The sequence below is a fragment of the Nicotiana attenuata genome, chromosome 1 (assembly GCF_001879085.1).
Source record: "Nicotiana attenuata strain UT chromosome 1, NIATTr2, whole genome shotgun sequence".
NCBI classification, from domain to species: Eukaryota; Viridiplantae; Streptophyta; class Magnoliopsida; order Solanales; family Solanaceae; genus Nicotiana; species Nicotiana attenuata.
Window position 1 is genome coordinate 17,835,277 of NC_031989.1, and position 15,987 is coordinate 17,851,263.

A 15,987-nucleotide genomic window follows, 5' to 3' on the forward strand; every position below is an offset into this window, starting at 1 on the left:
ATGTGCCCCCATTTCCATGCTGGTATAGGCATCCGCGGAAGTAGGCCGCATGGCCTCTGATGTTCATACTTGACCTGCTGGCAATTCAAACACTTAGTCACATACTTCACTATGTCCTTCTTCATCCCCCGCCACCAGTAGTGCTGCCTAAAATCACGATGCATCTTCGTAACTCCCGGATGAATAGAATACCTCGAACTATGGGCCTCCTCTAGAATCCGCTCCCTGGGACCATCAACATTAGGAACACATAGACGGCCCTGGAGCCGCATCACACCGTCCTCGCCTATAGAAGCCTCCTTGGCACCTCCCTGAAGTACCGTCTCTCTGATGGCTGCTAAATGTGGATCATCATACTGCCGGGCCTTGATCTCCCCCATTAACGAAGACTGGGTGACCACACACGCTAGAACCCGGCTGGGCTCTGAAATGTCCAACCTCACAAGTCTGTTAACCAAGGACTGGATGTCCAAGGCTAGTGGCCTCTCCTCTGCTGGAATGAATGCTAGGCTACCCATGCTCTCCGCCTTCCTGCTCAGGGCATCCGTATCCACATTGGCCTTGCCCGGATGATAAAGAATGGTGATGTCATAATCCTTCAGCAACTCAAGCCACCTGCGCTGCCTCAAATTGAGATCCCTCTGCTTGAACAAATGCTGTAGGCTGCGGTGATCGGTGTAAACCTCGCAAGGCACCCCATACAAATAGTGCCTCCATATCTTAATAGCATGAACAATCGCCGCCAGCTCTAGCTCGTGCATGGGGTAATTTTTCTCATGAATCTTCAGCTGACGCGAGGCATATGCAATAACTCTCCCCTCCTGCATCAACACACATCCCAGACCAACGCGTGAAGCGTCGCAATACACAGTATACATCCCCGTACGGGAAGGCAATACAAGAACTGGTGCCGTGGTCAAAGCTGCCTTGAGCTTCTGAAAGCTCTCCTCGCAATCATCGGACCAAATGAATGGGGCACCCTTCTGGGTCAGCCTAGTCAAGGGTGATGCAATAGATGAAAAGCCCTGCACGAATCGCCGGTAATAACCTGCTAATCCCAGAAAACTCCTAATCTCGATCACTGAAGTGGGTCGTGGCCAACTCTGAACTGCCTCAATCTTCTTGGGATCCACCTTAATACCCTCTCCGGACACAATATGCCCCAAGAATGCCACTGACTCGAGCCAAAACTCACACTTGGAGAACTTAGCATACAGCTGCTGCTCTCGCAACGTCTGAAGCACTACTCTCAAATGCTGCTCGTGCTCTCCCAGGCTACGCGAGTATATCAAGATGTCGTCAATGAAGACGATGACAAAGGAGTCAATATAAGGCCTGAATACCCTATTCATCAGATCCATAAATGCTGCTAGCGCATTGGTCAAGCCAAAGGACATCACTAGGAACTCATAATGGCCATATCTAGTCCGGAATGCAGTCTTCGGAACATCCGAGTCCCGAATCTTCAGCTGATGATATCCTGACCTCAGGTCAATCTTAGAGAACACCCTAGCACCCTGCAGCTGGTCGAACAAATCATCAATACGTGGCAACGGGTACTTGTTCTTGATGGTGACCTTGTTCAACTGGCGGTAATCAATGCACATCCGCATGGTACCATCCTTCTTCTTCACAAATAGCACTGGTGCGCCCCAAGGCAATACACTGGGCCTAATAAACCCCTTTGCTAGCAACTCCTCTAGCTACTCCTTCAACTCCTTAGGGGCCATACGATACGGTGGAATGGATATAGGCTAAGTGCCTGGGGCCAAATCAATGCAGAAATCAACATCACGATCTGGAGGAATGCCGGGCAGATCAGAAGGAAACACATCGGCGAACTCTCGAACTACTGGCACTGAATCAATCGTCGGAAACTCTGCAGTGGTGTCTCGAACATAAGCTAAGTAAGCCAAACACCCTTTTCCAAACATGCACTGAGCCTTTAGGAAAGAGATAACCCTGCTAGGCATGTCAGCTGTGGAACCCTTCCACTCCAATCTCGGCGATCCTGGCATCATTAGTGAAACAGTCTTGGCATGGTAATCAAGGACGGCGTGATACGGAGATAGCCAATCCATGCCCAAGATGACCTCAAAATCGATCATGTCCAGCAACAGAAGATCCGCTCTAGTCTCGAGACCACAGAAAGTGACCACACAGGACCGGTAGATCCGATCCACAACCACAGAATCACCCACAGGAGTGGACACATGAACAGGAATACCCAAGGGCTCAGGAGAAACAACCAGAAAGCGAGCGAACAGAGACGATACATATGAATAAGTAGACCCTGGATCAAATAATAACGAAGCATCTCTGCCACCAACGGAAATAATACCTGTGATGACGGCATCTGAGGCCAATGCATCCGGCCTGGCTGGAAGAGCATAGAACCTGGCTGGGGCACCTGATGGCTGGCCCCCACCTGACTGGGGAGTGACTGGCTGACCTCTCCCTGTCTGACCTCCACCTCTAGGACGGCCTCTACCCGTCTGCCCTCCACCTCTAGGTGGCTGGGCGGCTGGTGCCGGAGTCTGGGGCTGCTGGCCCTGCTGTACTGCCTTACCCCTAAGCCTGGGGCAAGTCCTCCTCAGATGTCCCGGATCTCCACACTCGTAGAACGCTCTAGGCACCGTAGCCTGCTGCCCTGGAGTCTGAGTCTGCTGACCTGAATACCCACTGGAAGAACCCTGGATAGCTAGAGGATGACATGAACTCTCCGGCATGGCACTGAAAGAAGGGTCAGAGGGACCATGGGGGCCTGAATGCCCACTGGAGGGACCCTGAATAGCTGGCGGGCGGTAGGAACTCTCTGGCATAGCACTGAAATAGGGGCGTGCTGGAGGCCCCCGGGCAGGTGGTGGTGCTGAAACGGGTGGCCTACTAGACTGGCCCCTCCCAAACTGACCTCTGCCCCTAGCTGGGGCACCTCTGAACTCGCCGGAGAACCTAGCTCTCTTATCCTGCTGTATCTGCTCTCTACCCCTATGGCGATACCCCTCAATCCGACGAGCAATCTCGACTACTAGCTGATACCCTGTGGCCATCTCTACCTCTCGAGCCATACTGAACCGAATCCCGGGTTGCAACCCTGCGACAAACCTCCGCACCCTCTCTGCATCTGTAGGAAGTATCATGAGTGCATGGCGGGACAACTCAGAGAACCTCGCCTCGTAGTTGGTCACAGACATCTGTCCCTGCTCGAGCTGCTCGAGCTGCTCAAACTGGTACCATAGCTCCTCCCTCTCAGAGGGCGGAATGTATCTGTCCAAGAATAACTGCATGAACTCACCCCAAGTGATGGGAGGAGAACCCGCTGGCCTGCCAAGAATATAGGACTGCCACCATCTACGGGCCCTGCCCTCCAGCTGGAAAGCAGTGAAGTCAACTCCATGAGTCTCCAATATCCTCATGTTGTGCAGCCTGTCCCTGCACCTGTCTATAAAGTCCTGGGCATCCTCATGACGCTCACCCCCGAAGACTGGGGGGTGAAGCCTGGTCCATCTGTCCAATAACTTCTGTGGGTCACCATCCATAGCTGGCCTGGGCTGGGGTGCCACTGCAGCAACTGGCTGAACCCCATCTGCGGGTAGTGCACCCGGAGTCTGATATACTGCAGCTGCATGTCCTGGAGCCTGAGCAGTAGGGGTCTGGGCTCCCCCTCCTGCCTGAGAAGTAGCTGGGTCTGCTGGAAATAAACCAGCCTGAGTCATAGTGTCCATGAACCGTAGCATGCGGCCCATGACCTCCTGAAATCCCGGTGCTGTCATGAAATCCGCTGGGGTAGGCTCAGCTGCGGGCACCTCGCCCTGCTCCTCAATAATAGGATCTGCCGGTGGTGCAACTGGAACGGCTCTGGGATGCCCTCGCCCCTATCACGGGCCGGTGCCCTCCCCCGGCCTCTACTTCGGCCTCTAGCAATGGGGGGAGCAGCTCCTCCCAGGTCTGGAACGTCGGCGGTATGAGTTCTCACCATCTGTGAGAGAATAGAAGAGGGAAATTTAGTACTCTAAGCACTGCACGACAGGAAATGAATAAAGAGTAGTCTTTCCTAATACCCTATAGCCTCTCGAAGATAAATACAGACGTCTCCGTATCGATCAACAAGACTCTATCAGGTTTGCCCATAACTCGTGAGACCTACGTGAACCTAGTGCTCTGATACCATGTTGTCACGACCCATTTTTCTCAATAGGTCATGAGGGCGCCTGACACCCTTGTCAGGCAAGCCATTTCGGAAATATTACCAAAATAATTTTATTGCTTTTAATTAGAATTAAGCGAAATAAACACTCAACTTGGAATTTAAAACCAGAAGAGATAAATACCATATTGAAATAGTTACACGACCCCAAAATAATCGTCTACCAAAGTGTGTGCCAGAACCTGGTGTCATAAGTTACGGGAAACTAGTAGAATATACAACCCAAAAGAATACCACACTACCCTACTGTCTGGATCAGAATAGACAGAAAATAACAATGCAAAAGAAAGACTTCTTCGGTTGCGGATCGGCATGGAAGGAAAAGCAGCTCACCATAGAAGTCCCAAGCCTGCTCACAAATGTGCACCAGAGAAATAACCGGATCCACCTGCCTCAGACCCTGTACATTTATGTACAGAAGCGTAGCATGAGTACATAAACAATATTTACCCAGTGAGTATCCCGCCTAACCTCGAAGGAGTAGAGACAAGAGGTCGACTTGATACTCACTAGGGCCAAATAATATCATAAGTTTAAGTTTATCAATGAAAATCTATAACAGGCAAAAGTTTACAACTAGGCATATAAGTCATATTCTTTCTATGATTCTGATTAATCAATTACTTCAGTCACAATTATCAATTCCTTTCGAGTTATGAAAAAAAAACGATTCTAATAGTTAATACTCTCAGGCAAAGCTATACAAGCATGCGCAAATATGCCGAGGCGACGACCCGATCCAACAGAAATAAACTGTGCACTTGCCGAGGGTCGACGGCGCACCTATAGATGCATCTATTCATACCGAGGCGATCGGCCCGATCCACAAATAAGTAGGAATATCAAGTATACACACAAGGCACATCAATAGTCATAAATGCCAAGCAAGACTTCAAAAATTATACAAGTACGTTCTTATTCCCTTTTTAAATCTCTAGCATACCCTAGGTGCTCATAGTAACAAGATAATAAAGAGAGTCATGTAAAATAAGCATGATGTGGGTCCTAAGCTACCCGGACCATCAACATAGTAGTAGCTACGCACGGACTCTCGTCACCTAGCGCGTGCGTAGCCCCCGCATTTAGCAACAATTACTCAATTATTAATCCTATGGGGACAGTTCCCCCTCACAAGGTTAGAAAGGAGACTCACCTCGCTCCAAAGCGCGCTCCCAAATATCAAGAACAAGCCCAAGCTCTTAATTCGAAGCCGAACGATCGCAAACTAGTTAAAATAGGTAAGAGCTAGTCAATAAAGGCTTAAAAGGCCGAATTCTAACTATTTAAGTAATTTCCCAACCTTTCCCACAAGTTTCCTAAATTCTGACTCCGGGCCCACGCGCCCGGATTCCGATATTTTTCGAAGGAAATTGTTCTCTACAACCTAAGGATCAATAATATATGATTTCTAGTCCATTTCATAACAAATTCCATGCTTAAATCTTAGTTTTGCTAAAACCCTAGGTCTAGCTCTAACCCTTGACTTTTACCAAATTTTAGTGTTTAATCTACCTAATGTTCATGTAATTTAACTTATAATGGAGGGAGATTACTTACCTTGCAATAATATGTTGAAACCCTCTCTTTGGAACCACCAAAATCGCCCAAGTGAGGAGTAAGGTATAGGGGAAATGACTTTGAACTTGGATTAAATGCATTCACTGCCTTCCAGCGATTTCCGCTTCTGCGGTTAGAGGACCGCATCTGCCTGCGGAAAGGTGGCCGCATCTGCGGAAGTGGGCGAGGGAGGGTTGGACCGCTTCTGCGATCTGAGGCCCGCACATGCGGAACCGCTCCTGCGGTTACCTGGCCGCTTCTGCGGCTTGGGCCTTGAATAGTTGGACCGCATTTGCGGTCTGGGGATCGCATAAACGGGACCGCTTCTGCGGTTTTCCCTGGGCCTCCCCCTTTTTGGATCTGCGATGATATGACCGCATCTGCGGCTCAAGAACCGGAGTTGCGGTAATGAAAGAAGCAACAACCTCCAGCCCTTTCTAAGTTTTCTACTTCGCTCGAACCTCGTTCGTTTGACGCTCTTGGCTTCCGAGCCCCGCCCGAACATACCGACAAGTCTGAAATCATGAGGCGGACCTACTCGAACCCTCGAAACTCCCAAAACAACGCTAAATCTTAGAATCACCCCCTAAATCCAAATGAATCAAACTATTGAATCCTTAAGTTCTTAATTCTCCTATAACGGGTCAAAACACCCTTAAACTACTCGGATTGACACCAAATTTTACGGGCAAGTCTTAAATGACATTACGGACCTGTACCAATCTTTGGAACCAAAATCCAAGCCCGATACCTAGGGAATCAATAATTTTAATTTCTTTAATTCTTTAAAGCTTCAATTAAACAATTTCGGATAAAAAATCATTACTCAAGCTAGAGACCTCGGAATTCGATTTCGGGCATACGCCCAGGTCCCATATTTTCCCACGCACCCTCAGAAATTGTCAAATCAAAATTTTGGGTCCGTTTTCCCAAAATGTTGACCAAAGTCAAACTTGGTCTTCTAAGAAAATCTTAAAGAAGCAATTGAGCATATTTTGCTCTAAACCTTTCCAACTTCCGAACCACTCGCCCCCGCAAGTCGTGAATTAGTTGAAGCAAGTATGGAAGGCTTAATTTTGGGGATCGGGGTTCTAGAAGGCAAAACGACCGGTCGGGTCGTTACAGTGCAGCTAGAGAGAGAGCTCGGACTCAGGATAGGTTATTGATGTCGTAGTGATTGTACCCCGTGCAGTAGCGTTGGGATATGTCGGGGAGTGATTTCCACAGGTGGGTTATTCCGGTGAGCAGTTAGCGGTCGCGTGGTTGGCGAGGCTTCTGCGAAGAATTCTATTGGTTATACAGCGAAGGGATCGGTCGAGCGAAGGTTGTTGATGATTTAGAGTATGAAAAGGGGGTTTCTACAGTACGATATCGAGAATTTTGTTGGTTGATTGCGCAAGGTTATGTCAATAGGAGATTAAGAATCCTGGTAAATTCCAGAGTTGTGTAATAGTGGCTTCGAGCTAAGCTGGAGAGTCCGACCGCCTATGATGGGGTTGCATGGTTAACTACTTACGAGGTTTCTGGTTATTAGCTTATTGATGGGCTATTTCAGCTATGGGAAAAGACCATAAGTGGTAATTTGAGCAAAGGGATTGTTAAAGGTGTGCTATGGTTGGCCTTGTTGGCTCTCGTTCGGATTTGGAAAGGATTCAGGATTGTGCTTTGTATAGATGCGGGTTCCAAGGGAAGTGATTCGGCCGGCTTCTTCGCCAAGAGGATATTCATGTGCTAGGAGATTTATGGAGTTGATTATATTCGGGGCCAAGTCAGAGCGGGTGGCTCTCAACAATGGTCCTAGTGAATTCAAAAGTTAAAGTGTGATGCCTAATGATTTTGAGCCTATAGGTACGGTTAAGAATCAAACATGATAGCAGCCTATGAGAAGAGGCACAGAATGTTCTATGATGTTTTGGCTTGCGATGTAGCAATTGGGAGGTACGAAATGGTTCGTGGGATTTGAGACAGCATGGTCTCGTGATTCAGGGTCACTCGGGAAGAGTGCGGATGGAGTTTGTTAAGTGTTGAAAGGGGTTATCATTGTTTCTATGGCAATCAAGGACAAATTGGTAGAAGAGGGATTGGTTAGCCATAGTCGAATTGGCATGTTACTGGTAATGATCAGTTCTTTCAGCGTGATCAAGTTATGCAAGTGAATTGTAACGGTGCGTGCGAGGCTTGTCGGTCGCCGTAATTGGTGTTATTCAGAAAGTATTCTACTGTCAGGGCCTGTTATGTGTAGGCAGATCCAGGAAGGGTTATAAGTGGGTTAGACCACTACTTAGAGATTTGCATATTTCCACAGCTGTGAGAAATCACCTGTGTGTTGCTATGGTTCTCCTGAGTTGAGTTAAGTGAAAAGCTTTTATATGATGAAGTGTTAGTCCATTAGTGGTTCTGGAGTTATGATGAAGATCATGTTCTATCGTATGTTGGAATGTTGGGTGCAATGAGTGGTATGGAATTTGAAGTGAAGATCAAGGTAACGGTTCGGTGTTGACAAAGATGTCACGAGCTCGGATGAGCAGGGAAGGAGTTTCGATGTTTAAGGTAAGTTGGTATTGTCTTCAGCGTCACCTGAGATCGGTGTTTCGTAAAAAGCGCTTTGCATCCTAGTTGATGATTCTTGATCGCTTTTCAGCGTTAGTGCGACCGGTGGTTTGGAGGTACGACCCAGATATTGTTATGGTAGGTTGTGGGAGTGTGTCCCACAGGAAGATTATATAAGTGTGGCATGTAGTCACTTGATTGATTAAATATGTAAACCAAGTATGAAGGCTGTAATGGTGTTGTGTTGAGGATTGATGCCTGGAGGGCACTTGGTCTATTGGGTTGTGAACTGGGGAGGATTACTCCGGTTATGAAAGTTGTTCTTATGTGTTATGAGCGGAAGAGGAGTTATTATGGACCTTTGAAATGTAATTAGCCTAGTTCAGTGCGATCAGAATCAGCTTGAGGTCTGTGGATGAATTCAAATGTGAATATGGGCTCTATATCAGGTCAGATGTGTTTATTTCAATAATGCACTCCCTATGGAAGAGTAGTCAGGATGTCATTTCGTCGTCAGTTGTTTCATGTAATGATATATTGCACCGTGTGAGTTGTGAGACGTCTTGGTGAATTGCTTATGTGTTGAGGTTCCGCATAGAGATGATGTTATATGAGAAAAATGGCTCTTGTGATTCAGATCGTATATCGCACCTCAGTTGTGCTTGAGTTTTGTAGCTTATAGCGCTATATGTCCCCTAAGGGATGGTATTATGCACTCAGCGTGCTTGTGACCGAAATTCGGTATATTATTGTAATGATCAATTTAACTCGATGTGCATCTCCTTAGGTGAGTGTTATGTGTGGATCGGGTGGCACGCCGCCATGGGTATGTTATTTGGATCGGGTTGCGCGCCGCAACAGTGTGATGTTGAGTATAATTCTTCTATGTGTTATTTTTGTATGCCTTGCTTCCTATTTTCTAAGGAAAGTCCATATTAGTGTGTGAGTTGAGTAGTTCCTTCTAGTATTCATCTTCCTTCTGTAACACGTTCGAATTGGTAGCCTATTGGCACATTGTGGCGTCATGTGAGACTTTTGATCGTGTTCGGGGGGGGGGGGGGGCTTATTGCCTGAGCAGTTCGTACTGGCTGAGATGAGATCATTGAATTCGAGATCAATGCAATCTGAGTATATGAAGTATATTAAGGGGCTAAGACCATTGTTTGGTTCAGAATGAGGTGATAGTTCTTGCCAGGAGTATAGACCCAATGAATTGTTGTTTCGGCAGTGGTTATGAATTTATACAGATCTCATCCGTCATGTCGGTATTGTAAGAGTTAGAGTAAGACCTATGTATGTCATGAGGTGCAATGGGAGCATCAGATTCGTGGAATTTCGACTAAGTCGATCAGAAAGTGTTATTGTGGTCCGGTGAGTAAAGTGATGCAAGGTGTGAATTCAGCAAAATTGTGCAGTCATGCTTGGGTACAATGTGTAGTGATTGATACGGTGATCGTATGTTAGAAACAGGCTTGGCAGAGAATTCCGGATGTTGAAATTGGACTCTAAGGCTTATTTGCTTGAATAAAAGGGAATATCTTCAAAATTGATCGAGCTGATGTGCTCAACTGAGTGGTGGTAGCACGGGGAGGTGCATGAGATGTTAAACAGTGATTTCAGACTACTTTAGTGTAGTTCTCAGCACGTTCGAGGACGAACGTATGTTTAAGTGGGAGAGAATGTAACGACCCGACCGGTCATTTTGAGCCCTAGCGCATCATTCAGCAGTCTGAGGCCATGAGCAGCTTTATTTCAGGTATTACGACTTGTACGCGTGGTGGGAATGGAGTTTCGGAAGTTTGGAGTTGATTTGAGAAGAGAATTCTCATTTTGGAAGCTTAAAGTTGAAAGAATTAACTAGGACGGGAGTTTTGAGTAAACGACCTCAGAATCAGGATCTGAAGGTTCCAGCAGGTTCGTATTATGATTCCGGACTTGGGCGTATGCCCGGTTCGGGTTTTGGATAACCCGGGAGCATTTTGACGCCTATTGTGGAAGCTAGCATTTTAGAAGAAATTTCATAAGTTTGGCTTGAAGTGCATTTCGGTGTTATCGATATCCGTTTGGGATTCCGAGTCTGTGAATAGCTCCGTATGGTGATTCTGGAGTTGGGAACGCGATCGGAAGTGAATTCGGATGTCCGTAGGTCATTTTGGAGTCATTTGGCTAAAGATAGAAATTTGAAGGTATTTGAGAAGTTTGACCGGAAGTGGACTTTTTGATATCCGGGTCGGAATCCGATTCCGAAAGTTGGAGTAGGTTCGTAATGTCGAATATGACTTGTCTGCAAAATTTGAAGTCAATCGGACGTGATTTGATAGGTTTAAACATCGAAGCAGAAGTTTGAAATTCTAAAGTTCATTAAGCTTGGATTGGAGGTCGATTCATGATTTTAGGGTTGTTTGATGTGATGAGGCCTCGAGCAAGTCCGTAATGTATTTTGGGACTGGTTAGCATGATTGGTTGGGGTCCCGGGGGCCTCGGGTGGATTCCGGGTGGTTAACGGATCGAAATTGGAATTTTGGGAAAGGCCTGAAGAGCTGCTGCTTCTGTCATAACCGCATCTGCGGTTTTTGGACCGCAGATGCGGGACCGCAGATGCGATCATTTTTTCGCAGATGCGGAAAGAGCTGGAGGCAGAGGGTTGTTTTAAATTCGGGATTTGGCCATTCTTCTCCCATTTCATTTGGCATGGACGATTTTGGAGAGCTTCAAGTGGGATTTTTCATCATCAACGACAAGGTAAGGTATCCCCACCTATTTTGAGTTAAATACATCAATTATGGATGGATTTGAGCATGAAATTTGTAGAAAACTTGGGGTTGAGGGAAAACCTAGAAAAATTGATATTCTTGGAATTTGACCACGATTTTGGGTATGGAATTTAGAGAAAATTATATATTTGAGTTCGTGAGGGTATGGGTAAACTTATTCTTCGAAAAATTTGGAAATTCGGGCACGTGGGCCCGAGGGCGTTTTCGTCAACTTTTCTATCGGGATTAGATATTGTTGTAAATTGGGTTGCAATGAATAATTGGGTATATATTAATGGATTGGTGTCATTATTGGCTAGTTTTGGAACGTTGTGCATCAATTAGAGTCTTTGGAAGGGCGTGGAATGCCGGTTACGGATCTTCGGAGCGAGGTGAGTCTCCTTTCTAACCTTGTAAGAGGGAATTGTCCCCATAGGTGAGTTAATTGGTTATGTGCTCCTATTTTGTGGGGGGCTATGTACGCACGAGGTGATGAGAGTCCGTGCGTAGCTACTATTATGCTATTGTCCGGGTAGTCTAGGACCCAAAAGCATGCTATACTTGGAACATTTGCCATCTTATTGACAACTTGTATTGCTTAAATCACATCGAATTTGTAAATGAGTTTCTAAAAAGATTTAAACTTCATTTTTCTTAAATTACTAAAGAGAATTGGCTTTTCTTTGGATAATTGCTCCATGTTGACTTCTTGATTGACTGTCTGTCTGTGTGTGTTTATTTTGGAACGAGCCGAACGCCTCGGCAGATTAAATAGATGGATCTATAGGCGCGCCGTCGACCCTCGGCACTGCACAATTTATATTTCTATTAGAGCGGGCCGTACGACCTCGGCATGATTTGCGCATGCTTGTATTGCTGCCTTGAACTTATTAAACTTGTTATTGCCTCTTCATGGCTTGAGAATATTTGGATAATAACGAACAGGAATTTTGGAAATTTCCTATAAAAGAAAATAATTGTTTACTTGTTTCCTTCTATTGGATTAAAATCATGTTTATAGAAATCCACGATTTGATGTATTATTGTCATCATTATTGGACCATTAGTAAGTGTCGAAGTCGACCATCTCGTCTCTACTTCTTCGAGATTAGACGGGATACTCATTGAGTACACGTTGTTTTCGTACTCATACTACACTTCTGTGCAATTTTGTTGCACAGGTATATGTAACTCTAGTGGCCTACTGGGCGTAGCAGCACGGATGATTCTGGGACTAGGTGAGTTGCAGTATCCGAGGCGGTCCGCAGCTAGTATAGTCCCTTCCAGTATATTGTGTTTACTTCTTGTCCACTATATTCCGGACGGATGTTGTATTTTATTTCCTTCTCAGTAGATGCTCATGCACTTTTGACGCCGGGTTCTGGGATGGTTTTAAAATATTTTGTATTAATTGCTTATCATTTAATTTGAATTGAAGCGGTTATCTTTTCATTTATAGAATTGAAGGAAAATATTAGTTTTCAAGATTGTTAAAATGAGAACTTCATCAAGTAATTTGGTTGGCTTGCCTGACAGCAGTGTCCGGCGCCACCACAACCCTTAGTGGATTTTGGGTCGTGACACTTGGCCACCTTCCGATGTTCTGTGGCCAAGACTCAGATTGATTATCTACTTTGCAGGAAGTCTGATAGAGGTCTTTGCACAGATTGCAAGGTCATCCCGAGTGAGAACCTCTCGACCCTTCATGGGCTCCTGGTCATGGACCTTCAGATCACGAGGAAGAGGAGGAAGAGGGCGATGTATAGCCAACATAGGATGAAGTGGAGAGCCATGACAGAAGCTAAAGTGCAGGAGTTGGGGTCAAGCTGGTGACTATGGGGGCTTGGAGGAGTAGTGGGGACGCAAGCGCTACGTGGACCACGAATGCGCAATGCATTAGGGAAGCCGCAAGAGAGGTATTAGGGGTCTCAAAGGGTTACTCTGATGGTCACAAGAGAGACTGGTGGTGTAATGGAGAGGTGCAAGGAAAAGCGAAAACTAAGAAAACAACGTATTTGAAGCTAGTGGAAAGTGTAGGCGAGGAGGAGAAGAGGGAGAATAGGGAGCATTATAAGTTGGCTAAGAAAGAGACAAAGCTAGCAGTTACGGCGGCCAAAACTGTAGCTTTTAATCGTTTGTATGAAGAACTCAAGGGCCGATATGGGGATAAGAGGTTGTTCAGGTTAGCCAAGGCACGGGAAAGGAAGGTGCGTGACTTAGACCAAGTGAAGTGCATCAAGGAAGAAGAAGGAAGAGTTTTGTTGGATGAGGGGCTTATCCGTTGGAGATGGCAGACCTACTTCCATAGTATCTTGAACAAGGAAGGGGACAAGAGCATTGTACTGGGTGATTTGGAACTCTCCGGGAGTCGCTATAACTTTGGGTATTGTAGGCGGATTAGAGTTGATGAAATTGAGGGGGTTATGCGAAAGATGAGCAGGGGCAAAGCGACAGGGCCGGATAAAATCCCCGTGGAGTTTCGGAAGAGTGCGGGCAAGGCAGGTTTGGAGTGGCTCACTAGGTTATTTAATGTCATTTTTAGAACGAAGAAGATGCCCGAAGAGTGGAGGTGGAGCACGATGGTTCCTGCATACAAGAACAAGGGTGATATCTAAATTTGCAATAACTATCGGGGTATCAAGCTGCTTAGTCATACTGTGAAAGTCTGGGAGAGAGTGGTAGAGCTTAGAGTGAGGAAGAGTGTGTCTATTTCCGAGAACCAGTTTGGATTTATGCCGGGGTGTTCGATTACAGAAGCCATCCACCTTGTTAGGAGATTGACGGAGCAATATAGGGAGAGAAAGAATGACTTGCATATGGTGTTCATCGACTTAGAAAAGGCGTATGATAACGTTCCGAGGAGATTTTATGGAGATGTTTGGAGGCTAGAGGTTTACATGTTGCCTACTTTAGGTTGATTAAGGACATGTATGATGGAGTAAAGACCCAAGAGAGGATGGTAGGTGGGGACTTGGACCATTTCCGGTTATGATGGGGTTGCATCAGGGGTCGACACTCAGCCCTTTTTTGTTTGCTCTGGTGATGGACGTATTGACACGCCACATCCAAGGGGAGGTGCCGTGGTGCATGCTATTTGTAGATGATATTGTATTGATTGACGAGATGCGAGACGATGTGAACGCGCAATTACAGGTATGGAGGTAGACCCCAGAATCTAAAGGTCTCAAGTTGAGCAGGACCAAGACACTATACTTGGTGTAAGTTCAGTGGCGAGACTCAAGGAGGGGAAGGGGAGGTGAGGCTGGACTCGCAGGACATCTAGGAGATGGTGTTTTAAGTACCTTGGGTCTATTATTTAGGGATAAAGAGAGATTGATGAAGATGTCACACATCGTATTGGGGCAGGATGGATGAAATGGAGACTCTTTTCCGGTGTTTTGTGTGATAAAAAGGTGCCACCGAAACTTAAGGGTATGTTCCACATAGTGGTGGTCAGATAAACGATGTTGTATGGGGCGGAGTGTTGCGATGAGGATTTTGCGATGGATGTGCAGGCACACCAGGTTAGATAGGATAAAAAATGAGGTTATTTGCGACAAGGTGGTTGTGGCCCCTATTGAGGACAAGATGCGGGAAGCACGGCTTATGTGGTTTAGGAATGTGAGGAGGAGGAGCACATACGCCTCGGTGATGAGATGTGAGAGGTTGACATTGGAGGGACTGCGGAGAGGTAGAGGTAGGCCAATGAAGAGGTGGGGAGAGGTTATTAGTCAAGACATGACACAACTTCAGCTGACCGAGGACATGACCCTTGATAGGAAGGTACGGAGGTCGAGGATTAGGGTAGTAGAGTAGGTAGTCTAGAGTGTTCATAACAGTAGGATTGGCATGTAGTCTCGCTTTTTGTTGGTAGTAGATTTTTATGACTTGTATGTGGTAAAACTGGAGAGTTTGATTTTAGCTCGCTATAACGCCTCATAAGAAAAGCTCTCCAAAGCCTCGGGACTACGGTCGAGATTCACCCCGAAGGGCCATCGATGCTCCACCTCGAGACAGTGCAAGTCGACAACTATGATAAAAAAGTGGGAAGTTCCCTAGGCGCACGACTGAGGCTGACAAAGCCTAGAGGTCTAGCCTTGACCCGTATCAGGGCATTAGGTGGCTATACCTGCCCCATATCTTTGTAATTAATGTATTTTGTACTATGTTCCCCCTCATATATAAAGGGGAATCCTTGTCATTTTGTACATGATCTGTTGCTCCATACAAAAATATACAAGAACATTCTCTCTGCTCTCTAGCATATTCTCTTGAGTTCATTACTCCATTTATTGCTTACATTCATTGTGCTGTCTTTATTGTTCATCATTTATTGGTTATTATTGGCCATAAAGAGCCGTCATTGATTTTATTCGGGGATTAAGACCAAGACTCACCGGATGGCGCAGGAAGTGATCTATCAGATGATGGTATACTTTGAAGGATAAGTTTGTGCATGGTAGTGTATTTATATGTGTTTTACCTCCTAGAACAACTTCATTTAATTCTTGGAAATGGAGCCACAAGTTGGATGATGATAGTTCAGATGTCAGACCCTAACATTGGTCACAATAGCTTTGGACAGAAAAGAGCCTAAGGGTAAAATACCTAGGAGTTAGAAACGTTTGTTATTACCAAAGATGTGATTTCGTACAACTCATGCAAATGACTAGAAGATATGATGTATGCAATGAGAACCAAGAGCATCCAATATTGAATTTCAGGGAATGATTTTAAGTGTTTAGATCTATACAAATCAGAACTAGAAGTACCACGTTAAGTAAGTTACTATAAGAAGTGGCTATATTGTGAGATAAAAAGATATGGCAGTTCCCCTTTAGGTTATGTAGACTAAATGATTAGCCTGGATGTTATAGTATGATATGTATTTGTATTGTATAGAAGTTTGGGTAGTATATC

At 45.8% G+C, this 15,987-nt stretch overlaps 2 protein-coding genes across 2 annotated transcripts; one reads left to right on the top strand and one right to left on the bottom strand.

Annotated features, from left to right (window-relative positions):
* LOC109242250 (RNA-directed DNA polymerase homolog) lies at positions 1,200–1,607 on the bottom strand (the record flags this gene model as incomplete). Its single annotated transcript, XM_019409108.1, has 1 exon — positions 1,200–1,607. A coding segment is annotated over exon 1 (408 nt), but the record flags the coding sequence as incomplete, so codon positions are not given.
* LOC109233546 lies at positions 12,903–13,985 on the top strand. The gene is made up of 2 exons (XM_019399434.1): positions 12,903–13,569; positions 13,732–13,985. Exons 1-2 carry the CDS (start codon positions 12,903–12,905, stop codon positions 13,983–13,985), a joined length of 921 nt encoding a protein of 306 aa, XP_019254979.1.